This window comes from Podarcis erhardii (assembly GCF_964252035.2).
Source record: "Podarcis erhardii genome assembly, chromosome: 16".
NCBI lineage: Eukaryota > Metazoa > Chordata > Lepidosauria > Squamata > Lacertidae > Podarcis > Podarcis erhardii.
The window spans coordinates 5,986,038-6,012,958 of record NC_138514.1 but is presented as its reverse complement, the minus strand read 5'-3'; the positions used below and the strand labels follow the sequence as shown (position 1 = coordinate 6,012,958).

At 42.3% G+C, this 26,921-nt stretch overlaps 1 protein-coding gene and 1 long non-coding RNA gene across 4 annotated transcripts; one reads left to right on the top strand and one right to left on the bottom strand.

The window, feature by feature from the left end:
* Positions 1-1,515: 1,515 nt before the first annotated feature.
* Positions 1,516-3,122, bottom strand: LOC309331324. Its single transcript, XR_014151820.1, has 2 exons — positions 2,812-3,122; positions 1,516-1,725 (listed from the first exon to the last, which is right to left on the bottom strand). It is a non-coding gene; the product is annotated as an uncharacterized lncRNA (long non-coding RNA).
* On the top strand, positions 2,502-26,921 carry DDHD2 (DDHD domain containing 2). 3 transcript variants are annotated; one of them, XM_081843285.1, is made up of 18 exons: positions 2,502-2,519; positions 5,739-5,951; positions 7,149-7,339; positions 8,060-8,149; positions 9,193-9,313; positions 9,764-9,853; positions 10,741-10,873; positions 12,716-12,924; positions 14,594-14,664; positions 15,352-15,474; positions 15,997-16,092; positions 17,869-17,988; positions 19,710-19,865; positions 21,733-21,835; positions 23,071-23,244; positions 24,529-24,691; positions 25,169-25,276; positions 26,275-26,921. In XM_081843285.1, exons 2-17 carry the CDS (start codon positions 5,747-5,749, stop codon positions 25,248-25,250), a joined length of 2,127 nt encoding a protein of 708 aa, XP_081699411.1. In that variant the 5' UTR covers positions 2,502-2,519; positions 5,739-5,746; the 3' UTR covers positions 25,251-25,276; positions 26,275-26,921. The 3 variants fall into 3 exon arrangements, with proteins under 3 accessions (XP_081699411.1, XP_081699410.1, XP_081699409.1); XM_081843284.1 differs by lacking the exon at positions 2,502-2,519 and adding an exon at positions 3,407-3,491; XM_081843283.1 differs by lacking the exon at positions 2,502-2,519 and adding an exon at positions 3,765-3,903.

The window sequence follows — 26,921 nt, the reverse complement described above, 5'->3', positions numbered from 1 at the left end:
ATGTGTGGTGCAAGCTGTATTTGTCAGCAGTTTAAAGTATATGAAGGGTCAACAATGAGGTAACTAACTGAATGCAGTTATTTTTTTTGAAACTTTGAGGGAATTTCCTAAGAGAAGGGTGGTGGTGATATTAGGGATTATGCTGATGTTGGACCAAACCTGTTTTAGCCTATCTGTTCTTGTCAACAGATTGTGGGTGTTGGTACCTTAATCCTGTCTATAGCTCAGACTAAGCCCTGATGGCAAGAACCAGACTTTGCTTCTGACTCCCAAACTGTCCTAAATTTAGGGAAATAGGCTATAACCCTTCTCCAAATTTGCATCTCTGATTTGGGATGGAGCTTTGGTTTTCCACACCAGGCCAATAAATTCTACCTGAAAGCCTATGGCAGTACATGAAAGCAACAGCTGCACACCATCCCAACATTCCACAAAAATGGGGATGTGATTGCAACATCTCACTTTCCACACTAAAATTATTGCCTAGGCTTCTCCCTTGCATGCCATGTTACAGAATGTGGTTCTCTGCCTGCTGTATTAGTTTACTTGGAAACAAATGCCTTACTGCGGCATTCAGATTACACATGGGTTAGTGTTAGGGTAAGGAGAAATTTGATTCAGATCATATTTAAAGATGACTCTACCAAATCTGCACAAAAGAACCAAAACAGAGCCATCCTCTGAAATTCACACCTATTCAAATTTTGTAATATACGTCTTTAACCAACCAATGTTTATAAAAATGGCTTTATTAGAGGAAACTGCATTAAAATGGATATATCAATTAAAATACAAAAATGTGAGAATTTTGCACTGAAATGATGCCAGTTTCATGAGGATTTATTTCTTTCTTTAGCAAATTGCTGCAGAAATGTGGAAACCGAATTTAAGATGAGAAAAATGTGAAACTGACAGATCCTTCCATCCCTACTTACAGTATGTGCAAACAGTCATGCAAGGGAGAATAGGGGCATGCAGCTAAGCCCCACCCTTTCCAAAGTATGACCATCATCCATCCTATTTACAGCTCTGCACAAGTATAAGGGCAAAGGTCCAAAATGCAATCAGGGCCCCTCTATGAGTAAAGGAGACATTCTGTCACAGACCTTTGCCCTGAAAGTCATAGAAGGCTGTAAACTTGATGGCGATATGCCAGAGGACACACACATTCCTTGTCCATTTGAATGCCCTCAAATGGTTCCTGTCTTCCATGGATTTAAAAGCTCAGCAAGTGAGATGTTCTTTTGGTCAAGCAAAGGAAAACAGACCTGCTGGTTCACCCCAAAGGCTATTCTGTTCCCACAATGGCCAGTTTTTGGGAAGCCAATAACCAACATATAAGTAAAAAGCCCTCTCACAATTGGGGGGGGGCATAACTGTCCTATGCTCCCAACAATTCACAATGTACCTCTGAAGCTGTAATGAACTGGTTTGGACACAATACTAAACCACGAACAAGCCTGTTCTTATCTCCCTCCTCCAGAGTGACTTCGAGGAAGCAGTCAAGGTATCTACTAATGTTTTCAACTGAGTACAGTTTATTTTGTCTAACTGGGTACAACTGTGGTTAGTTTTAAAGAAGACTTAGCTGAAACAAGTAGGACCAGAAATCACATCTTGTTACAACAAACCAGTGTACATTAATCATTTTGTCCTGGTTCGGATGAAAGGACAAAATGTGGTTAGTTGAAAATAAGAGATGTTCCAGCTCTCTTCCTTGAAGCACTGAAAGGGAAGGGGAATACACAAGTCTAAGTGTCAGTCACATTATGTTTGTTTAGTATTAGGACTGCTCAGTTTCTATGTATAATAGCAGGCTGTGCATACACATGCATTTTATGTATAACAGTGCAGAAGTGGGGAATCTGCAGTCAGTCCTCCAGCTGTTGGGGCTCCAGTTCTGATCAACCCCAGCAGTCTCATCAACATTTGGAGGGCCAAATGCCCCCTCCCTGGCCCATGCCAGAGACAAGATGCACACCCTCACAAAGACTTAAGTGAGTCAAATCCTGCACCCAAGTCTAGCGGCTCTTACAATCAGCATTTTAACAATGAATTGCCCAAAGGGCAAAAAACTAGGACCGGAATTTCTGGAAGCAGAAGTATAGGTTGTCTTTGGGTAACAGGACTTGTTGGTTATCGAACTTCCCCAGTTCCATATGGTTGTATGCTAATTTTGTGCTGATGCAGCCCTCTGCATTGTTTCAGCTGTCAATTGCTTGTATTTGTATTTTATTGCTTTTAATTTGTGAACTACCCAGTGGAGAATGATTAACTGGATGATATATACCCCCCCCCCATAAAAATGTTGCCCTGAGCTTGTTGGAGGGAAGGATATAAACATAAGACTGAAGTCCTTTACGCACTTCCTGGGAGTAAAGCTTATTGAATGAAGAACAGCAATTGCAGAACACAGCAGCTTCCCAGATGTCTATGTTCCAGAAGCAGGATGGGACCATAACAGCACTCTCCCACTTGTGAACGCCAACAACCAATATTCAGAAGCACCAATACAAGAGGTAACACACAGCCATGACTATGCAGCCATCGACAGCTTTATTGTCCATAAATTTGTATAATCTTCTTTCAAAGCCATCTAAGTTGGTGGTTGTCACTAAATGCCATACGTCGTTTTAACAAATGTGCTGTATGAAGAACTGCTTCCTTCTGCCAGTCCTAAATGAGTCTCAGTTCTAGTATTAAGAAAAGACCACTACATCCTTTTCCACTAAAAACCAGTAACAGGGAAAATACACAGTTTACTGTCCCTCTTGCCATTTATTCTTAAGGCTCTTGGTGGCTAGGTTCTACCCGAGTATGTCTCTCTATGTCAGGGACTGGGAATCACAAGCTGGGAGTGTTATTTCGTGCGCAGGTCCTCCTGAGGGCTTCCCCATAAGCGCCCCAGGACCTGGGTTCAAATCCCCACCTGGTCGGGTGACCTCGGGCCAGGGTTGTCTGTGAGGGTCACGGCGCCACCTCGAGCTCCTGGGGGTGACAAAGGCGGGGTCTTAAAACGACCCGTCCGGCCACGGCGAGAGCGGCCTTGGGCCTCCTCCTCCTCCTCGCAACCCTGTGAGGTAGCGCGGCGGGCCGAGGGGCGCGCAGCCTGCTCGCCGGGCGAAGGGGGCTCCTCCGCGGCCTCTCACAGACAGCCGAGGGCGGAGGCGGGGCCTTGCTTTCCCCGAAGGGCGTCTCTCCCCCGCCGGGCGCTGCCGAGGTGCGAGGCCCCTCGAGGCTCGCGGCGGAAGGCGGGCCAGGCCGGCCAGGCCCGGCCCAGTGGGAGGCGGGCTGCGAGGAGAGCCGGCCGGCCGGCCTGCCTGCCTCGCGCGCCCCAGGCAGCCCCGCCCCGCCCCGCCTCGCCTCGCCTCAGCCAGCCTCCTCCTCCGCCTCCTCCGCCGCCGCCGCCGCCGCTGTTGTCCGACAGCTCAGCCGGCCGGCCGGGGAAGCGGCAAGGCGAGGGAGGACACGTCGCGGCCTGGGCGCCCGGGGTCAGTGCGAGAGGAAGGCGGCGGCGGCGGGGAGGACGGGCGGGGGCTGCTCGCGACAGGCGAGCCCGGGGCGGAGGGCCGAGCGCGGTGCTTCTCTGAGGCGATTCTCGCCAGGCGGCGGCGGCGGCGGCGGCGGCGGCATTGTGTCTCGGCGGAAGGGGCGGCCAAGGGGATGCTGCTGCCGCCGCCTCCGCCTCCGCTGGACATCATGGAAAAGGAGGGGACTTTCGGACCTCCCTGATGTCAGGAGGGAGAGGGGCGGGCTTGCGGGGCGGGATCCGCAGCCTCCCGTGGCTTGCGGCACGATGAGCCCCGTTCGGACGTTCAGCGAATGCGTGTCGGCGAGGGCGGGGACTCGCGGTCCGTTCTGCGGTCGCTGCGCCTGATGTCCAGGCGTGTTCGCCGGCAATGGGTAAAAAGGGACGGGGATGCAAAATGTCATGAATTCCTGCGGGGGGAGACCGGCTGGAGAGGGACGTGTGCGTGTGGGTTTCTGTGGGGCGGGGAGGTCCTCGATGCCCATGGGGTGGCAGGGGAACGGTGTGTGCCCGCACACGCCGATAGACGCAGGTTTACCTGTGCCCTGCACCTGCCGCCCTGCTTGTAAGGGACAGGAGGTTCTCAATACCTGCCCAGCCAGCAGTGGTCTGGGGGAGGGGGCTGCCCAGTGTCCAAATGCCTCTATTTTATTTTTCTTTGTGGGAGGGATGGTGTCAGGGGACCATCAAATGGATTGCGATTGTTTGGGTGTCAGGAAGCTGAAAGACAGCCTGGGTCCTTCCTGTAAGATGTTCTCAAAGGCTGGGTACCAGGTAGGAGATACCTTGGTCACAGATGGTACCTTGGTTACAGATTAGTGAGGAGGTGGCCAGTGCTGCCAAGGTGCTGAGGAGGACAGGGTGGCCTTTAGACTAACAAGGGCAACAGTGGGTTACTGGATCAGGGGGGCAGCCGGGCTTGGAACGTGGCATCCGGAGCGTCAGTAATGGCTGGGAGCAGCTGTGTGCACAACTCATTTTCTAGTGATGGGTGTTTATCCAGCCTCTTCTTCCTAAGGGGAATCTGTCACATTTGCTGTTTGTTGCCTGGCACAACCAGTATTATGAAACTGGAAGCATGTGCTGAAATGATTGGTTAAGCTTGTGGCTTTTGTCTTTGGTATCTGGGTGCTTAGTAGTAAATACCCTGTGATTAAAAGGAGATGGGGTCACTGCCTGACAGGGACCAAAGTGTTGTTATTTTGCTGACTAAGAATTTGGAGCAGTGTTTGCATGTCTAATTCGTACCCTTCTGACAATTTTCTGCAAGGACTAGGATCATTATTCATATTTTTCCTTAGCTTACTGTTTTTGATTCTGAAAGCACCAGTCTAGTTGTCACTGTCCATATGTGCATTGAAACCATTGTCTCTATTGGAGATTTCTGGAGAAATATTTTTGAACAATTGTCTTGTGACAGGTTAGTGTTTTGCCATGTGGAGGCAAAACCATCACAAAAAAGGAATATGTGAAGCCATCTATCGTTAGCAACTGTAAGAAGTCAAAATGTCTTAATATTAGCTTATTTAATTATCATTATGCATATCCAAGACTGAAATTTATTGTGTTAGCAAGCGCCTAGGGTCTCTTTAAAGCAATAAAACCTGTTCCCCACCCTGTAGTAGAGTAAAGACTGAGCAGTTAGGATTCTGTGGCTGTAAGTATCTTATTTAAATTATCATTTGGGGGTACATTTTCATGTCAGTTAGGTGGGGATTCCTCCCTGTCTGCGAGTGATGTAGTTTTATATATTTTCATTTGTACTGTATTTTGATTCACTTAGCTATTTTCATTCAGTTATAATTTCTCTTCTGGTTCTCAGATGTGGAGGTGTAATTCAAAGGGATGGTAATCTGCCTGCCCATGAATTTTAGAATGATGCATTTAAAAATAATTTATAAAGCTGCAGAAGGGAAAGTAGTTCTGATGCAGTTGTGGGCTCTTAGATGTTTAGTTAGTGGTCCCACTGAATTGCTTTGTGCTGAAGTTGCAGTCCAAATTGTAAGTTTGATTTGGTTTAGGAGACTTGATGTCTGTGTGGTTGCTGTTGGCTCATTTGTAGCAATTTACAATTTTATCTTGCTCATTTTCTCAGAAACTGTGCTGTCTGGGGTCATTTTTATTCCTACGTAACCTTTTCATTCATTGCTATCAAATAAACTGTAGGTATTTTAAACCATACTCTGTTTCCTGTCTTGTGTTCTTCCAGGCAGTGCAATGTCAGCAGCAGAGCATCAACCGACAGAGCCTTCTCCATTGCCTAATTTAGCCAGCTCATCTGAAGCACTGGAAACAGATGCAGCCAATAAATATGAGGCGGTTTGCCCTCATTGGTTTTATTGCAAGGTAGTAGATTCAAGAGAGAGGTGGATTCCCTTCAGTGGACAAGATTCAGAGAAGTTAGAAAATGCTCATAAATCCAGTAAGTTGAAATGCTGGGGAGGTGGGAGCTATCCTTTAGCACTAAGCCTTATTAGTTAGCAATCTTTCCCAGTATCCTCTGTTGCATTAGTGGTGTTCAGAGGTTTCCTACGATATGACTATATCCAATTCTAAGTCATCTTCCCTTGAAAATAATCTCTCTGACTGGCGTGGTTGCATGGTTCACTCAAATACTAAATCATCAGATGACGACTTGAAACTGGGTTTGAAATATGAGCGTTTCCAGCCAGAAACCCATTGTCATGGCCACCCTTATAGTACAATCCTATGTATGTCACTACTCATACATAAGTCCCATTGAGTTCAATGAGATATACTCCCAATTAATTTAATTAATTTGATGGCTATTTTGCACCTAAGATTATAAGAAGTGCCAAAAATCCCCTAGCCCAGGATTCTGTTTTTTACAGTAGCCAATCAGATACACCTGGGAAGCATAAAAGTCAGAGGTAGCCTTCATAAATTTCCCCAACTCCATATAGTCATTGCCATATGTTGTGGCAGTGCATGCTATAAATTTTGTGTTGTGCAAATAAGTACTTTTCATTTGTCCATCATAAATCTATTGCCAATCAATTTCATTGGATGTATCAAAGTTCTTCTGGTATAGGACAAGGAAGAAAGCCAGTGATTTACTAATATAGTGGCTTATTAACTAAGTGACTCTGAAGACTAAGATCTGCAGTATAATTATGAATACCAAGGGATCAGAGGGTGTGTTTCAAAAGCAGGGAATTATAAAAAATGACCTACCTTCTACAATTGTACTTCATTGCGAGTGTTGGTGGCTGGAAGTAAATGTGTGAGAAATGAGTGGAGAAATTTAACTGCAGGTCCCTGGGGAAGGACAGGAAAATATGCTGGACATACAGAATTTATCCACAAATTGTTGTCATTTTGTAATCATTATTTGGTATGCTTTCATAGCTATTTTGTCAACTACAAAGACGGCGCACTTGCTTTAAAGAATAAAGCTGCAGTCTTCTGAATTCTGCATTAGATACCATATTTTGTAGGAAGCAAACAAAAAGAAAAGGCTACTTATTCTTTTAGAATCTGGTTTTAGCCCTGCCTTTCCTTTTTACAAAGTTCCGTTAATAATGTGTGGCTGTGTAGGTCAGGTGTCCCCTTATCTTGGGTTTAAGTCCTGCTTTATAGTAGTCCGTTTATTTTGCAGGCAAGTACTGTGATGAGCTAGTTGTTCCAACAGAGGGCGGAAGATACGATGTACATCTGAAGAAGAGGTTACGCTATGCTGTTTACTGGGAAGAAGATGAATCTGAAGTGAGGCGCTGCACTTGGTTTTACAAGGGAGACAAAGACAACAGATATATCCCATACCCTGAAAGCTTCAGTGAAGAGCTAGAGGTAACCGTAAATTATAACTGCTGCCTCCGGCAGGCACCAGGCATAGCTTGATTGTAATGTTTTCATTTTTGGCAAGTCTTTTTGATCTTGGATATGCCAAGTTTTGTAACTTTGCAAAACGACATGGGAGCTCACAGGCCACTATGTGGGAAAACTTACATGTATGATGCCAGTATCTGTAAATTTTCACCTACAAGTCAAATGGCCAAGGTGATGTTGTGTGTGGAGAAAGGCTACCCCCCACCATTCTACATTTCTAATCATCTCTCCCCTCAGTTGATAATAATGTCAGTTACAGCAGATGGCCTAATTTCCTGATGCTGTATTTTGTTTGGCCCCAGATTTATATTGTAAGGACATAGACAAGCATTCTTGGTGACTGTTCCCTTATTGCTGCCTCATCATCTCCCAGACAATAAAATACCTACATATTTTGCTTTTTCTCTTAATAATCTCGATTGAGGTGTCCCCCCCCCCCAAGGCATATATTGAGAGGCTAATTAGGACTTTATTGGCTTGGTTCTTCAAACTATAGTTTTGGAACTGATTCTAGTCATTTAATTTTGTACACTGTGCTCTCAGAAGTTAAAGATGAGTAAATATGCATAGGATTGTGCTTTGATAGATTTTTTCATTAAAAAAGACATATATTTGACTCTTTAAAGATCTTCTTCTTCTTCTTCTTCTTCTTCTTCTTCTTCTTCTTCTTCTTCTTCTCAGGACACCTATATGATCTGTGTCACCTTAGATGAGTGGAAAAAGAAACTGGAGTCTCCGACCAGAGAAATCATCATATTGCATAACCCAAAGGTATAGTGAAGCTTAAAAGTTTGCACCTCTTTGCACCTCTCAAGTATTACAAGCATTGTTTATCTTTTAATAAACAGTTTTGACTCTATTTCAGGAAATCAGGAACTTCTGAAAAGAAAAGTTCATTTCTAGAGGGGAGAATAGGTGAAGTCTTATTGCCTGGTCTGTTAGAAAATTGGAGAAAGGAGTTTCTATATTCTACCCATTTTCTGGGTCTTATGGTGTAGACATGCATGTGGGTTGTTTGAAGGTGTGAGATTGAATTATGCCTGTGGTTGCTGAGTGTGGAGAGTATGATTTGAGGGAGTGTCAAAATGGTAGGCATACGTATATTGGTTTATAATATGTATATGCTGAATTGATGTGAGTGTATTGATCATGAAAAGGTGTGCTTGAGAAGAACCGAATGGAAGGCATTTTTAGCTGTAATTTATGTTGTGCTTATTGTTAGGAATTTAATTGCTTAATTATACAATCAATGGGGATATGATATTTTGCAAATGGGAAGTGGTTTTTCTTTTGTCTAGCTGTCAATCATGCTGTTTTAAAATGTGGAATTTATATATTTTTAGTTGGTTTTCATTTGTAATATTTCATTTCCTATGTTTAAAGGGTATTTTTATTAGCTATGTACTGTTTTCCACAATGTGGCATTTTCCTTCTATTTTTGTAGTTAATTTTTCTATGTAATGTTTATTTTGATGCTAAAGAAGATGCTCTGCTTATTTCTTAATTGTCTCTGATAGAATGCGGACATTTTCTGGCAATCTATGTATTTGTCATTGGAAAAAAATGTTTTAATCTATGTTGTCAACCACTTAGAGATTTGCGTAAATATGAGCAGTATATAAAGTTTCCAAATAAATAAAATGGGTGTGCACCGGGAGAGGAGAATGTCCGCCTCTCCTCCAGCATTCCTGCATGTCCATATTTGGGAGTTGCATTTAAATTATTACCCACTCTTGAAATTGATTCTCTGCTTTGTGGTTTGTTTCTCCTACTTATGTAGTGCTAACATCTTTTATTTCTGTGGTCCTTTAAAGTTGATGGTACATTACCACCCAGTAACAACCACTGATGACTGGGGTGCAAGTCCCACAGAGCAAGGCCGGCCAAGAACTGTGAAAAGAGGAGTGGAAAATATTTCTGCTGAAATTCCTAATGGTGATGACACGGGTTTTTCCCCCCTGCTTATTTTAAACTTACCTGCTTTTCCTTTCTTGATATGATTTTACACAGGGATTGTTCATTAAACAGGATAGACAGATGTGACTAAAATGATTAGAAAACTTCCTGGTACTTCTGCCCTTGCTTCAAACCAAACTATACCCAAACTTGAACATAATTCTTAAAGATGTTATACTACAACTGAAAAGTAAATAGTCATGTTTGTAATATATATATTTTATCTATTAATGATTTTTTATTTTTTTAAAAATTAGGGAAGCCGAAGCATAATCAAATATTTGATTTAGCTCAAGTATAGAATCCATAACTTTTCTTTGAAAAATTTAAGCTTTTTGGGGGGACGGGACCAAAACTTACATTTTGAGAGAATGTCACTCCCATTTGAAAATAGTGTCTTGATAAGTATGTAATTTCTATTTATTTCAGGGGAACCTTTGCAGATAGACCATTTGGTTTTTGTTGTTCATGGAATTGGACCTGCATGTGATATTCGGTTCCGGAGTATTGTTCAGTGTGGTAAGTCTGCAGTATAAAAGATACTTGTTGGTTCTGCATCCCAGGAGGTCCACAAAAGATGTGGGTCTGTTGTACAGACAGAGTTATTGTACTGTCTTATATCCATTTTTTTCCATTATATATTATTTTATTGTATTCCACTTTTCAGAGAGACATTTCCAGGACAGCTTTACAGTTAAAATAGAAGTAGAACAATACAACAGAAACAGTAAAATGAATACAATAAAACAAAAGCAGAGGAATCTAAAACAGCTGATGTCAGAGCCCACTGGTTCAGTGAATATCAGCTTTATGCTAGAGTGTAAGGCTGAATATATCTTTTGTTCATATGATGAGGAAATTAACTGATGACTGTATTTGACTAGAAAGGCAGACTGATTCTGTTTGAGATGGAGAAGCAAGTTGTCCACAAGATCAATTGGCTAATGATTCTAAGGGTTATATGTACACTTAGATCTCACAGAGATTGCCAAGGAGGATATATCCGAACTAAACTAGTACAGCATTTCCTCCATATTACAGCAGCCTGAGGGGTCGGGGGGTTAAAACCTTTCTCTTTTTCTGCTTTCCCAATCTGAATCCCCTTCCTAGCTGCTATTTGACCCACTGATAGGGGGATGTACAAGTACATTATGATATTTGTGTATCTTCCTTCTCCTCGGTCAAAGAGCAGCTGTGGGGTGCAGTCCCGATTGGGAAAACAGAGCAGGGGGAATTTATTAAATTCTCCCTCATTTTCCACCCACTCCCCCCCCCCAATGGATGTTCCTGTTTTGGAAAAATGTGGGAGATCTGTTTATCCATATCCCATCATTACATCTAGTCAGGCCCTCAGTGTGGGGTGGTTGCTCTGGGCCTTGATACAGAATTGATTTTTTTTCTTACAGTCAATGACTTCCGCAATGTTTCATTGAGTATGCTGCCTGCACACTTCAAGAACGCTCAGGAGCAGCAACAGATTGGCCGAGTAGAATTCCTCCCAGTGAACTGGCACAGTACTTTACATACTGGAGTAGATGTGTAAGTGTACCAAGAGTGTTCCCAGCAAGCCTGCCAGTCATTGTATGCTGACAGCCTAGAGTTTGCCAAAGTACAAGAGATCTGGAGGGTGGCAACACAAGAACAGGCGTTTTCTGCAGTGACTCCCCAACTGTGGAATGCTCTCCCCATTTATTGTATATATTTAGGTGCCAGGCAAAAAAATTCCTCTTCTTCCAGGCTTTTGGCTAATTAAACAATCCATGGCCTTTTAAACTGTTGGGGGCGGTTATTGTTTTTTGTTGGTTACTATGTTATTTATTTTTGTGTTTTTATATTGCAAACCACCCTATAATCCTTGGGTAAAGGGCAGTATAGAGATTTATTAAATAATGATAATACTCCTATTTCCTACCGTGTGTGAGCTGTCATGCCTGGTAATAATGACAAAGCAGTGGAGACAGAATGGGAAGTGCATGTTATGGACTTTGGGCATACCCTAATCCTGTTCAGCATGTCCAAAAATGGTGTTTTAAGTTTGCTGTTGCTACTTTGCTCTAGAATAGCCTTGCAAATAAGGAATCAGAAGATAGTTGCCCCCTATTCAAATTTTTTACATGCCCAGTGCTGCTCCCACAATCTCCTAGATCAATCTCTGTGTTGGCAACGGTTATGGAGGCACTTGCATTTATTTTCAGCGAATGAGTGCCTAATTACAACCCTCCTGTAGTAAATTAGCACCAGAACAAGGGAGTTGTTTGTAACTTTTTGCTTGAAGGATCCAGCAAATCCTCTTTGGTAAACTTTTTGCCAAGTATTTCATCTCCCATTCCTGCTTTAATCCCCTGGAGAAATAGAGCTGATTTCAAAAACCCTGTTCTGCATGGAGGATGGAAGCAAAACACTACACCTTATAATCAGGTCTTGCAATCTGCCTGCCTACCTGTCCCATGCATATGCTTAATCAAGGGTTAATTGGAAAACTGGGCAGCTCCCCAGACTTCTTTGTTTTAGTATTAGACAGCCTATATTGGGAAACATTGCTTCAAAATAGGGATAGGGAGCCCGGGCCTCTCTGACCTTGGAACTCTCTTCGGTTAGAGAACCTTTCTCCAGGCCACACCCCTTACCAGACATGCTTTGCACCATCCCTGAGTGCTTATGCTGGCTGTTTGCCGTAAATTGATTGATTGAGTGCTTTTGCCCAGGTGGAATATATTTTTGAACTCTGACAATGCTTCTTGCTTGCCTGGATGGAGGATAGAGAGGGATGTGTAGAAATTAGCCGACTGTACAAAAAGTAAAATTCACACTTGTTGCTCTTCCCACTTTTGCCTCTGACCTTGCCCACAACTAGCTATGAGCTTTGACATAGTTCAGTCTGTAGAGCAGGAGATTCTTAATCTCAGGGTTGTGTGTTCAAGCCCCATGTTGGGCAAAAGATGTCTGCATTGCAAGGGGTTGGACTAGATGACCCTAGTGGTCCCTTCCAACTCTACACTTCTATAGTTCTCCCTGGAAGAATGTGGACCTTGGGCTGGAAAAGGTTCCCTACGCTGCTTTAGAATACAGTGATGCAAAGGAAGGTCTTTCAAAGATCCTTTCCCTCTTACTTTCATTGACATTGTGTTTTCTGGGCATTTTAACATCAGGTTAGTTGTAGCCCAATCTTGTGTCCTGGCCAATCCACTGAATTCAGTGGGGCTTGCTTCTGAATGAACAAGTGGAGTACACTGGAGTACAGAGTGCAGCATTTGGATTTGTACTTTTCACAGGCAAACTTTATTTTTATCTGGTTTCTAAGATCAGGTGTAGGATAATAAAGCTTCAGTGGAGTCCAACAACATCTGGAAGGCTACATGCCCTTCTCTGTTTTGCTTTCAGAGACTTGGAGAGAATCACCTTGCCAAGCATCAATCGCCTGCGTCATTTCATCAATGACACCATCCTAGATGTTTTCTTCTATAATAGCTCCACCTACTGCCAGACCATTGTGGACACAGTTGCTTCAGAAATGAATCGTATCTACCTGCTCTTCTTGGAGAGGAACCCTGATTTTAAAGGGGGAGTCTCAATAGCAGGTCACAGCTTAGGTATATATACCTTTCTCTTATTTTGATGCATGCAGACATGTTTATTTATTTATTATATTATTATCATCGCATCCTTCCTCACAGAGGTGTTGTTTCTGTGGGACCTGACCAGGTCACCTATTCCTGAACGTAAAGGTATATGGTCAAAATTCCCTTTTCCTATTTCCTTTTCTAGCACCTTAATTGAATGGAGACATTTGTGTCTTGGAATACAATATGCTTTATATCCTTGTAACCTGTTACAACATTTTTTCCCTGTCCTATAGTTTCATAGTGTAAAGTTTCACTCCCATTTAAAGATAGGTTGCCAATCAAAGCAGCCATTCACAAGCCGGTAACTCATTTTGTGGCTATTGTGACTAAGTATCAGATTTATCAGCTGTTGGCGGCGTACAGGTTTGGGAAGGCTGAATTAAATTCAAAATCTGTCTCAAAAATCTGCACCCAGAACTCCAACATTCTGTACATGGAAATAAATAAAATGTGAATATATTTCTGTTTAATATCTTTCATTGCAATATCCAACTTCTTCGCTCTTCCACTTTCCAACAACGACAACAACAACAAAGATTTTTAAATGCATCTCTCTCCCCCCCCCCATGAGGTCATGGGATTGAGAGGGTTTGTTAGTGCAGAAATCAGACTTCCAGAGCAGCTTCCTCTGGCTTTTATTTCAAATGTTTCAAAACCTTTATCATTTTACAGTCTAAAGTTTAAACTTAAAAAAAACAACAACAAACGATTAAGAGCAGAGCTGCATGGTATGTTTAGTTCCATGATTATTTTAACAGACTTCTTTTTAAATATAAAATGCATCCGCTGAATGCCAAATATGCCATGCCATAGTGTTGTTGCTGTTTTTAAGTAATGGCTACCATGCATAGTGTAAGACAATTTTCATTTGGAGCATGATGGGGGAAACAGTACCAGAAGCTCCTAGCTTTCAGAAGTCTCAGTGGAGGAGACTCTTGGAGGTGCTGGGAGTACAATGCTCTAGAAATGTTCTCTTCTCAGCCCTCTTGTTGCTGTTTTTTGGCTTGGCAGATCCTCAGGGGCTACAGAGGAGTAGCCCACCTGCCCTGTGTTACTTACATCAGTACATCAGTCCCAACAAACACAAGCTGTTAGTGCCCAAAGAGGGCAGGGGCTCCTCCTACTTGATAACATCTGACCAACATCTTGCCTCAAGGAATTTAGAAGCTAATAGGAACACTGAATAAAGCTGCAGTAAGCTTAATTTGTTCTCCTTTTTTGAAGCCCTGTACCTCTCTCTCAATTTTTAACAAGTGTAGCTCCCCTTTTATTCTTCTTTTTGTACTCAAGGTGCAAATATAATGATTTAATGAAGCAAACTACAGCTGCTGAGGTTGCAATTCAAAGGGGAAAGAGAAAAAGACAAAGAGTACTGGCACATGTATTTTCCTCTGGGTGAGAAAAAGCAGCTTGGGGGTAGGATTTCTGGTGATGAAAGGAATACAAAGGCAGTTTTCCCTGTCAGTCTCCTTCTTCCTAATCTCAGCCTCAATAATTGCATTTTATTTATAAAAGGTGGGTGGGGAGTTAAATCACAAGCTTACAATCCTTGAAAGGGATGATGAGACATTTGCTGTGCCCTAGATGTTATATTCATGACCTTTCTGCCAAGACACTGACTGTATTCTTCTCTTAGGATCACTTATATTGTTTGATCTTCTCACGAATCAAAAATGTACATCTGATGGAGAGGAAGATAAAAATGAGGTATGCGTTAGCATGATTCAACTACTTCCTGAGTTTAAAGCTGCCCTTGTAAGTTCTCTGTGTTTTGGGGAATCTTCGTTGCTTTTGTGCAAATTAGCCTGCTATTCTTCAAAGCTCAGCACTCTGTACTTATTCAAAGGCTAGGTGACTCCACAAAAAGTGCCCCTAAGCTCCTGTGTCAGGGCTGGCTGTTTTCCTATTTTGCATGTTTCTCAGAAAATGTCTGCAGTCTAGCCTGAGATGGCAAGCCTGGTGCCTCCAGATGTTTTGAACTAAAACTCTCATCAACAATGAATGGGGCAATGAGTTGAAGTCCAACAACATCTGGAGGGTCACAGGTTCCAAATCCTTGGTATAGCCAGAGCTAAGGACTTTTAAGATGTTGATTTTAATAAAGGAGGATTACGTATGTGTTTGCTCTTTTACAGCGGGTAAGTTAAGCAAATGCCTAAAATCACCATTTGATAATACTATATCTTACGATGAAGGGAGTATATAAATCTAAGAAATAAATAAACAAATAATAAAATATAACATTTATAACAGTAATAAAAGAAATGTACACACTGTGATACAATCAGTACTCTAGCAATATAGTCCACTAGCTATATATTGGTAACTATCCTGTCTTAAGTGTTTTATCAATGCAAGTCAAAAGCTGTACAGAAGTGGTATCTATTTTAACAGGAGTCACAAATATCAGCAACCAGTCAAGAAGGCATTGGATCTGTGACAGACATTTTGACGCAGCTTGAGCTTTCTGAATATTGCTCTGTATTCGAGAAGGAAAATGTGGACAGAGAAGCACTGGTAAATATAGAACTTTTGCATTACTTGCTTTGCTCCTGTATGCCTGTTTCTTCAGCTTCTAGGCTCCTGTGTCCAGATGGTGCCAGGATTATTCAGGAAGCATTTCCTGCCCTCATTCTTGATCTTCTCTGGTGTTGCCTTTTGACAACTAGACAGCAGGTCTCACTGAAGTCCTAGTGGGCTGAGCAACTAGAACTTGCTCAATCTGTGAAGGAAACAACTACTTGACAACAGTGTTACCAAGACAGAGCTAAGTTGCTGCACAAGTCTTATCGATGGTTAGTGGTGGAAGAATATTTGCATGAAGAGTTTCTGACGCTACATTTACCAGTACTGCTGTATTTTTAATAAGGGTGGCCTGACCATATTCAACCCTCTGTGTTTCTCAAAGGATAGCACTGAAACACAAGTTACTAAAGTCCAAGGGCTCTCTTCATTTAAGTCACTATCTCTTCATTTAAGTCACTATCTATTGTAGAACCACAGCTCATATATGCATGTGTGTGATTCTTACTGTAACAGGCCTTGTGCACAGAAAAGGAACTTAAAGACATGGGAATTCCCCTGGGACCCAGAATGAAAATTCTGCATTATTTAAGGAACAAAAGCAATAACCAGGTATGTTTGGGGTAATTGTTCAAATGATTTAAATCCATACCTTCAGCGTTAGGGATTGGAAGAATGCAGAATGCTTTGAATCTCCTTGTATTATAATTTTGTGGATATTGGCAATATTTATTGACTTGAACTAAATGGAACATTCAGCCCTTTGCTCTCTCTCCACCACCACTTTGGCAATCGTATCTTCTCTCCCCCCCTTCTGTCTGTCTGTTCTACTCTAGTTCTTTAGCAGGCAGGCAGCTCCAGTGCAAGGACATTTCATAATCTCTGGGGTAGGATTGGGCAGACCAGCCCTATCCAGTACTATTCCTCTTTCGCTTGGTTCCCTCCACGCTGCCATTCGGTCCTCTTTCTTCATAAATATGTGTGTGTTTAATTCGGCACACACACACACTTTTTTTCTTTTACTTTGATTTCTGCAAGGTGATCTGAGCAGGCTGCCTTTTACATACATTTCCTGCTTTAAAGTTAAAATCTTGGAATGGTCAGGAAGCACAACTGGTTGAAAAAAGCTGCAGATGGCTCTGCATTGACCTGCCATTGTTCTTGGGGCGGGGGCAGCGGGGGCATGGGTTTGTTTGTATACATTACGTAAGTTGGGCAATACATCTTTATGTCCAAAAAATTGTCCAGTAGCATCTTGGAGACCAACTAAGTTAGTTATTGGTATAAGCTTTCGTGTGCATGCACACTTCTTCATATACAGTGGTACCTCGCAAGACGAAATTAATTCATTCTGCGAGTTTCTTCGTCTTGCGGATTTTTCGTCTTGCAAAGGACGGATGCACCCTGGTATTAACGGTTTTAAGAAAAGACGTTTCGTCTTGCGAAGCAAGCCCATAGGGAAAATCGTCTTGCGAAGCAACTCAAAAAACGAAAAACTCTTTCGTCTTGCGAGTTTTTCTCCTTCCGAGGCATTCGTCTTGCGAGGTACCACTGTACACTGAAACAGAAGTCACCAGACTCTTATATATAGTGGGAGGGTGGGGTGGGGTTTTTCTACCCCACCTACCTGAATCTCTCTCTCTGTGTGTGTGTTTTTCTTTATTTCTTTATTGGAGAGGAAGTGGAAATTGAGAAATTTCTGACACCTTATGCGTACATACTTTAGGATGTGGAGGGGGCTAGGTTTTGCTGGTTTTATTTCTGTTTTGGACTACCACTTTGGAAGGGAGACAGTTTTTCTTCATGTGTGTGCTACTATCTGATGTACCTTGGGACAGACTACATGTTATACAAACAAGCATGCAAGAAAGTCCCAGTGTCCCCTCCCCCTTTTGATTTCTCAAATGAAAAGCTGTTAGGAGGCCAAACTTTGGAGTGAGTAATAAGATAGATATGCTTAATATTTCCCTGTCTGCTATGTTTTCCATTAAAAATTGTCTCTGCTTCCAGTAGCTTTTCCATATTGTTCATATTGGGAAATAGCATAAAAATTGGTAGAACTAAGGTAGAGGCATTTGCATTTGTTACTATAGTATTTTTAAATTAGAGATTGATCTTAAGCGCATGTTTGTGTGGAAACTGACCCAAGCCTTTGAATGTCATGGGCAAAAAGTAAATAATACAATTACTTGAGCAACCAGCGACATTGGCAAATGCGTATTGTTTATACTGTAGAAATGCTAAATGGTGATTATTGTGCAACACTGAAACCTTTTTGCAAAGTGAGCCTTCTGCTGCTCTTGCAGTAGCCTAGTGGGTTGGGCAGTTGTGCCAGCAGTGTGCTTGAAAGGAATACTACAGGAGATGGCTGTCTGATTTTTGTTGCAGAATTCTAAAGGGCAGACACCTGCAGCTGCTGGGGAAGGTGGAAATGTCAAGCAGGAGGTACCTGGAAAGCCTACAAATGCAGAGACAAGTTGCCGGCGTCTGGATGTTGTGACAGGGCAGGTAACCCCCACCTCCCACACAGCTCTGTGCCAGCCTCAATTTAAGAGCATAATAAATGAACAGATGACCTCTTGGGCTTTGAGTGACTCTTGAACTGTTTTAAGAAAGTATTACTTAAGTTCCCCAAGTCCCGGCCAAATTTGTTTTGGATTTACCTGGCACAGTCTCACAGCTAGGTTGGGAAAACTTATATTATTCTCTTATATTACGTCAACAAGCATACCCAGTTGACATTGTGTGCTTAGTCTTTCAAAAAAGCTTATTTCAAAGTACCATGTGAAAGAAGCCTGAGTAAGCTTAGCAGTCATGGAATAAAAGGAGAGGTCCTCTTATGGATTAGGAAACTGGTTCAAAAACAGGCAAAGGGTAGAAATAAATGAATAATTCTCCCAACGGAGGGTTGGTGATGATTAAACCCTTCACTAGCTGGTTCCTAGGTGGATTACCACAGTTTAAAATTTAGAAATAAAAGCTGTTAAATCACTGCCACAGGTATATGGTGGGTTCAGTGTAAAAGGTGGTATGTAGAAAGTGGAATCTTCCAAGGATTAGTATTAGGCGCTGAGGTTGTTAACTTGCTCATAAGTGATTTAGAGTTAGGGCAGAGCCATGAGGCAGCCTGGTTTGCTGGAGATAACAAATGGTTCAGGGTGTTTAAAACAAAAAGGAATTAGGATGAGTTTGTCTCCCTCAATATATACAGTACTAGAACTCGGAGACATCAGATGACACTGAATGTTGGAAGATTCAGAACAGGTAGAAGAAAGTGCCGTATTTTTCTGTGTATAACACGCCCCCATATATAAGATGACCCCCTATTTTTGGGGGCCGCAACAATCGTCAGCAGGCCTTGCCACAGCAACCAATCACACGTCCAATCATCACTGCAAATCTCTTGGCTGCTGCCACCAGTCACCCATCCCCCCCTCTGATATCCGTGTATAAGACGACCCCCAATTTTTCACAGTTATTTCTAAAGAAAAAATATCGTCTTATACACATAAAAACATGGTACTACTTCACATAGTTAAACTATGGAATTTGTTCCCACAAGAGGTAGTGAGGACCACCAAGTTGGTTGGTTTTGAAAGAGAATTAGACACATTCATGGATGGCTATATTCCACCTCCCTTTTTGGAGGCTGTATGCCTCTGGATACCATGTGCTGAGAATCGTGGGGAGGGCACTGTGGCACTCAGGTCCTGCTTGCAAGCTTCCCATAGGCATCTGGTGAGAACAGAATGCTGGACTCAATGGGCCTTTTGCAGTAGAAGTCTTCTTATATTCTCCTTCAGTATCTTGGTTTGAGGCTTTCAGTACTGGTGATTTAATAAGTTTTATGCTTCTGAGTCTTTAAACATCCCATATGATAACTCAGGTGCTCAGTTTCTCAAATATTTGCCTATCCCAGATAATATGTAACCTAGAGAACTACAGTATCTGAAGCTTCCTGAGCCAGTTAATATCTGAAGCTTAAATTGTTTAAGCTTGGAGAAGAGATTGCCTGAGAAGCCACTCAGAGGTCATTAGAAGGAGAGTAAAATAAAAATCATAATGTCCTACGGCAGTGAGTTTCACAGGTTAGCTGTGTGTCATGTGCAGGGAGGGATTGCTTGTTTCACAATTGCTTTGTGCTTAATTTCAAATAATACACTCTCATAAATTTGCCGCATGAAGTTTATTTCCCACAAAAACAGTATGTTGTATTTAAACTCCATTAGGTCTCGGCAAACTATCCTCAGCTAATCTACAAACCAGAGATCTTCTTTGCCTTTGGCTCCCCTATTGGGATGTTTCTCACTGTGCGAGGGGTGAAAAGGATCGATCCGAACTACAGCCTGCCTACCTGCAAAGGCTTCTTCAATGTATTCCATCCTGTATGTATGAGCAGCAATGTCTTGTTCTCCCACCCACTCTGGAGGGTCAAATTATTGGGTGACGTCCCAAGTTATTCACACATCTATTTTTGTGGAATCTCTATAAGTTTCATAATGACTAAATTAGGTCTCATTAATTCCAATGGGGCTTAAGCGCAATTAACTTGGTTTGATTCCATCTCAAGATGTTTAGATACCCTGCAGTGGCTTTACTGCATAATGTGGAATGTGAACTTAAATGTGGAATGCACTGCTGTCATGGGATCCACAAAGCTTCCATTAAAGGCAGGAATCTGGAACTGGTTGCTCCTTTCATCATCTCTGATCATTGGCCATGCAACTGGGGCTGATGCAGTTTGGAGTCCAACAACATCTGGACGGCCACATGTTTCCAACCCAATTTAAATGGATTGTAAATATGCTGGTACTTGGCATTAAGTGTAGTATATAAATTATTAAATGAAAACAGAAGAAAACAAAACCACTAACAGATACATACCAGTTCTGTGCCCAGTTAAAGGTTAGGTAAAGGGACCCCTGACAGTTAAGTCTAGTCGCGAACAACTCTGGGGTTGCAGTGCTCATCTCGCTTTACAGGCTGAGGGAGCCAGCGTTTGTTCGTTCCGCAGACAGTTTTTCCGGGTCATGTGGCCAGCATGACTCAGCCGCTTCTGGTGCAGCGGAACACCGACACCAGAGCAGCACATGGAAATGCCGTTTACCTTCCCGCCGGAGTGGTACCTATTAATCTACTTGCACTTTTTGGGGTGCTTTTGAACTGCTAGGTTGGCAGGAGCTGGGACCGAGCAACAGGATCTCACCCCATCGTGGGGATTTGAACTGCTGACCTTTTGATCGGCAAGCCCAAGTTTCAGTGGTTTAGACCACAGCTCCACCCGTGTCCCTACTGTGCCTGGTTAAATACCAAGTATTCATTCATTGAAAATAACATAAAGTGTGACCATTTTGGACAATTTTGCCTGAAGTTCATTTTTATTTCATTATTTTAAGTATCATGATAAGTGAATTTAGGAATCCTTCATCCTTCTAGGTACTCAGTGTAGCAGCAGCAAAGGTTGGGCAGGGTGGCATCACTCGAAATCCCATCTTCTTTGCTAGGAGACCAGTCCTCTTGCAGACCAGATACTGATGCTGCGCCAGAGGGACAGAACTGGGATTCTCTTGGTGTACTTATTGTGCTATCCAACAGTCTGTTGTACGGGGGACATGCTGAAGCTGCCTTGTCAGCAGCAATCCGGATTTCATGGATGCGAGGACAGCTCTGTAGTTTTTCCAGTACATTGTTGGCCTAGGAGCAGTCAAGGAGTGGAGGGGCTTTCTATAAGCTTTTAGGTGCCATGACGAAAGAAAGGTGGGGTGTAAATGTGAGAAAAATAAATAAATAACCCATTTGTCATGTCCCACCTCTGTTTTTGGACTACAACCCCCATCATCCCTAGCTAACAGGACCAGTGGTGAGGGATGATGGGACTCGTAGTCCTAAAACAGCTGGAGGGCCAAGTTTGGCCATCACTGTCCTAACCAAACATACACCAGAAAGCAATTGAACTTGGAAGAAGGTCTTGGCAGGCAGGTACAAGCCAAGAATTGGGTCCTTCAGAAATCCTAGTCCTGAACCTTTTAGGGTTAATATGCTGCTGCTAGATATTATGTTTTAATGCAATGTGATTTATATATTGCCACTGGTTTTGCTAATATAGTTTAAGAATTGTTTTGAATTTAATCGTTATATTGTTTTTAGAATTGTTTATAAGCCACCTTAGTGGTCATTTGGAACCAAAAGGTTGGTCTAGGAGATGTTATATATAAAATAGAATGAAGTGTCTCTGCTTGTTTTCTTCTGCAGTTTGATCCAGTAGCATACAGAATTGAGCCCATGATTGTCCCTGATGTGGAGTTTGATCCGATGCTGCTCCCTCACCACAAGGGGAGGAAGAGAATGCACTTAGGTAAAACAGAATCTTCCTTCTGCTTGCATCGCCAAAAAAACCTCCTTATATTTCTGGCTAGTGACTGAACACAAGACATACAGATTGTCTTCTGCTCCCCTTGGGGAAATCATAGCACCTGTCCTGATTCTGAGAAGAATCCAGAGAGACCCAAGTTTCATTTACAAAGTTGTGTGCTAGCCCTTCGTGATTAAAAAGCAACTATCAACCTGATTAAATAACAAATCCCCAGTCCATATAGGGAAATGTTTTATTTTTAAAAATAACAATATCTAAATAGCTCAGTTAAAGAAATTATTTTCTGGAATTATTGAAGGTTACTTTGTGGAATGTGGAAACTAATCAAGTATTATATACCTGGAGACAGTCAAGAGTTGGGACTAAAAAATATTTTATTGTCTAGCAGACTTGATAAATTATTTATAATTATACTAACTCAGATCAAGTGGGATTTGTAACAAAATAATAAATTTTAGACCTAATTAGAAATGTTTTGAATGTTCTTTCCTATAGGAAATTGAACAAAACAAAACAAAACACCAATTACCATTTTGACACTTAAAACATTCAAAGCTTTTGATAACTTAGGAGAGAATTTTGTAACTGAGCTTATGCAATTAGGTACCAAAACTGAAGATGCTCTTTCTGCAATTTATCTACATATGCTACAATTCACATGCTACAATTCAGACTAATAATTATGACTCATTACATGCTACCAGGGACAAAACAAGAGTTAGGTGCCAAGTTCCCATATCACATTTTGCCTCCCAAAGTTGTTCTTCAGATATTTCTACTTTCTCAGAATGTTAGCCACAATCCTCTGGCAACCTCAACAAGCGATACAAATGATTCTTGAAATAATGTTTTCACTTGTGTACGAAGATGAATCATTCCAGCCATCCATCTTCTGGAAATAAAACAATATGTGAGAAAAAATCCAGGGAAACAAGAGAATTGGAGAAAAGTTGAGGAAAGTTCCAGTGGGGCAGGGAGGAAGGGGTGAGAGAGAGATGGTGGAATTGTGAGAATCAAGGATAGGACTGAAGACACGGGGGAAGAAAAAGAAGAGGGTGTTAGGAACTGAGTGGTGCTGAAGCTATGAGGATAAGCCACAAGGGGTCCACGGGTAAGAGAGATGTATCCTGACCTGTTGATGACATATTTTTAATTGCAGGCTTTCAGAACAGGCTGGTTTTTTAATTGTAAGGCTGTTTTTACCTTCTCCTTTTCAGAACTGAAGGAAGGCCTCACGCGAATGAGCATGGACCTCAAAAACAATTTACTGGGCTCCTTGAGAACAGCTTGGCAGTCATTCACCAGGACTTCACTTCCAGCTGTGGAGGCAGGAGCCACTGGAGATACAGAACAAGTATTGGAAGCTGAAGCCAGTTCAGAGAAACAGACTGGTGAGCAGGGGCTTAATTGTAGTTTGTAAACGGAAGAACAAGGTGCAGAATCCAGCAGAACCCACCCATTCTTCCTGTTGCAACCAAGGGAAAATGTTGCCTGTTGCTCTGCACAAGTCCCTGCAAGATGCTTCCATTGATGCATTTATACAAGTTCTGTTCTGCCCTTCATTGTCAAGTGATCTTAAGCTGGCTAAAACAAATATATGTACTGCCCTGCCCAGATATACAGTAAAAACAATTGTATACATCAGCATTCAATAAAAGTATGTGACATAAAAGTGAACAACATAAAACGGAATGAAAAGCAGTTCATGAACTCACTTAACCTGCTCCTATTCAGTGTTAAAATAAGTAACCTCAATCATGTCCGACTCCGTGGTGAGTCTTTAATTGGCACTGGAAGCTAAGCAGTGTCACCCCCAGTTGTATATTAAGGGGAAGGATGTTCCACAGCTGGGGTTCCACCTCTGAGAAGGCCTTGTCTTGAGCCAAAGAGCTACAGACTACAGGCTTCACACGGAGATGACATGACCAGTACATCCCCAACAGATTTTAATTCCTTGGCAGGGTAGGGAGAGATGCTCCTTCAGTTAACTGGGCTCAGTGTCATTCAGGGTTCCATACATCAGCACTAAAACCTTGTATTTGGCTTGGTAGCATATAGGCAGTCAGCGCAGACTCTTCACAATCCGTGTTATATGCTTCTAGCTGGCTGAGTCAGTCCAAACTGGCAGCAGCCTTGTGTACCAGCTGCAGCTTCTCAACTGTTTTTAAGGACAGCCCTACGTACAGCACATTAAAGGCAACATAAATGAGGTTTCTGGGTTTCATCCATTCAAGCACTGACCTGACCTGAACTTTCTCAGCTCTCTGCAAGATGGTGGTCTCTTACTCCTTAGACTCTCAACCATGTGAGAGTTTTGAATAATTTTGTTAATTAACTTAGGTATCCTTTGGCCAGATACTGACAACTTTTGCTCCCTTTGAATTTGTGCTCTGTAATCTCTGGGCCTGCACATGGACTGGGGTAACTCTCTTGCCAAAATGTCAAATTATTTTGTTTTGTTTTGGCAGCAGTCACCCCTTGTTTTCAGTTGCCTATGGAGATGCTTGCAAAGATGTCTGCATCTAGTGTGTGACAGAGCATCTTACTCCTCCTTAGGCGGGAAACATGACTTGCAATACCTGTTAGCATTGGACAGTCATGCCTTCACCAACCCAGCCTGGTAACCAGTTTTAGCTGTGTATATTAATGCTGTCTTTCTTTGTTAAACAATTCAGACAGGAAACCTGAGGAACCAACAACACCAGTGAAAGAAGAATCTGCCCCAGTTAACGTGGGTATGCTCAATGGTGGCCACCGCATTGACTATGTGCTTCAAGAGAAGCCAATCGAAAGCTTTAATGAGTACCTGTTTGCACTGCAAGGCCATCTCTGCTACTGGTAAACAATTTTTTTTTAAAATGTATCTTTAAATTAATTAGCAATTTCCCTCATCTTCCAAGAAGCACAGAGCGATATATATGTTCTCCCTTATTGCGGCAAGATCTATCAATAGGCAGAACAAGGCTCTCTGAAGACTTTACAGTACCCCAGACAAGGGGTTTCCACCACTTTCAGCCAAGGAGGTGGGGTGGGACAGTCTTATAACTTTCCAACCACTTTCAGGAGTGATAACTTCTGGGAGGACATAGGAAACTGACAAGAGTAATGCAAACAACCTTATTATTGTCCTGAACACTTCATTCAAAGTTGTGTCTTCAACAATCATAACTATAGCTGTGGGATGAGATGATTGTGTGTGTGTTAAGTGTCAGGATTGTCCTTTTTCCTGGTGCCTAAGTAAATCTGCCACTTGGGCACACTTGCTCTATATGTAGTTCTAATAAGTAATTCATTGTATAAATATTTAACTTCCAGGGAGTCAGAGGACACAGTGCTGTTGCTGCTGAAAGAGATTTACCAAACAATGGGCATCGGCATGGACCAGCCCCTTCCATAAAGCCAGATTAACCAGCTGCACCAAATGTAAGTTACCCTGTCTTTCTACTCATCACCCAGTTGGGAAAAGTGCAAAAATCTATTTTGGCTGCGGTGCGTGCACTCAACTCACAATGAATGCTGTTTGCAGATTTTGTGGGTTGTTGGTAGTGCTTCAAAAACCTACTAAGCCGGTTTGGCCAAGCATGACCCTAGGACTCAAGAAATGAATGTGTAAGCCACAAATTAATATGTGTTTCTCATACGACCTTCAGCGTTCTTGTTTGTCCACAGCTAAAGTGGCTCAGAGTCAAATGGCCATGAAGGAACAGTAACAGCCTTAATTCCACAATCCTAAACAATACAGTGAAGTAATGGTTAATTCATTACAGTGAATCAAAATCTTTTTGATTGCAGCAAACTTTATTTTCATCATACTGTACTGATGTTTAGCTGGTGTAGGGGCATGTCTATGTACTGGTAGTTTTCTGTTTTAGCGGGGTGCACCTATTATCATCCAAGAAACATGGTGGGAATAGCAGTGGCTGTCTTGAGTTGTCCTCAGAATATAACATGATTGAGTGAAATCTCTTTTTCCATGATAGTACAGGGCAGAAAGGGGCACTCTCCTTTCTCCAGACCTATTTCCTGTTTTTCTGATTGCTTACTGTTTGTGAAAGAAGCGTAGACAACTGCCACATAACCTCCTCCCAAATGAATATACTTTGTTTAAACAATGCAAATTTAATATTTTAATGTTTTAGCCAAAAGTCACTAAAACAATTCATTATCTTTTGTTTTTCCATTTTTTTGGAGTCTAAGTTGCACTGTTGAATGCTACTGTATTTTTCAGAGATTTCTCATAGAGCTACACAATGCATTCAGTACTATCCTTTTCCTAATTGTCACTTATGTTGACACTTAAACTTTTTTTACCCAGTGTTTGCAGCTTTGAAATAGCCATAACGTAGCTCCCATCCCTCTTTGATTTCTCCATACATCCATCCAGCACTGGCCTAGCTAATCTTTACCTGTTGCTTCTTTAGATTTGCTCCATGTTGAAAACTCATCAAGGCTCCTGTCCACCTTCCTCTTGTCTCCTCTGTTGCTGCTGTGCCCAGCATGCTTCACCCCACTGCCTGGAGATCTGGAGGACTCACCACCCAAGTCTTATTCTGTGAGAAGTGCAGCAAGCACTTTGGCTCTCTGGGCTGTGTCCTCTGGCTAGAGGCTAGCGTGTGTCAAGTTGCAATACCACCCGCATCAGGTCTAGTGGTGCTCTAGGCGGGGCCAGGAATCGGTGCTAGAACTTCACACCTCCTCTTGAGCTGGAAAGCCATGACACAGGACGTTGATACCAAACTGGAGAGATATCACACTTTGCTGAGTAAAGCTGTGAGGAATGTGGGCATACGGAAATGCTTGTTTTGTGGCTGCACTGGACACCCAGCACCAGACGTTTTTGTTTTGAGTAGATTTTTGTTCCTTCAAACCTTATTGCTGCTGCTTTGCCCAACAGGTGGAGCTACAGACCAAAGCAAAAAGGCCAGTTCCTGTCCCTATCATAGCAAGCGCTGTTGTGCTGGTAATTCCCATGTATCGTCCTGTACCAACCTTGCTACAACAGGAAAAGCACACAGGCACTCACTTAGGAATAAACTAGACAGGTGCTTGGAAAAACCCTGTAAATATG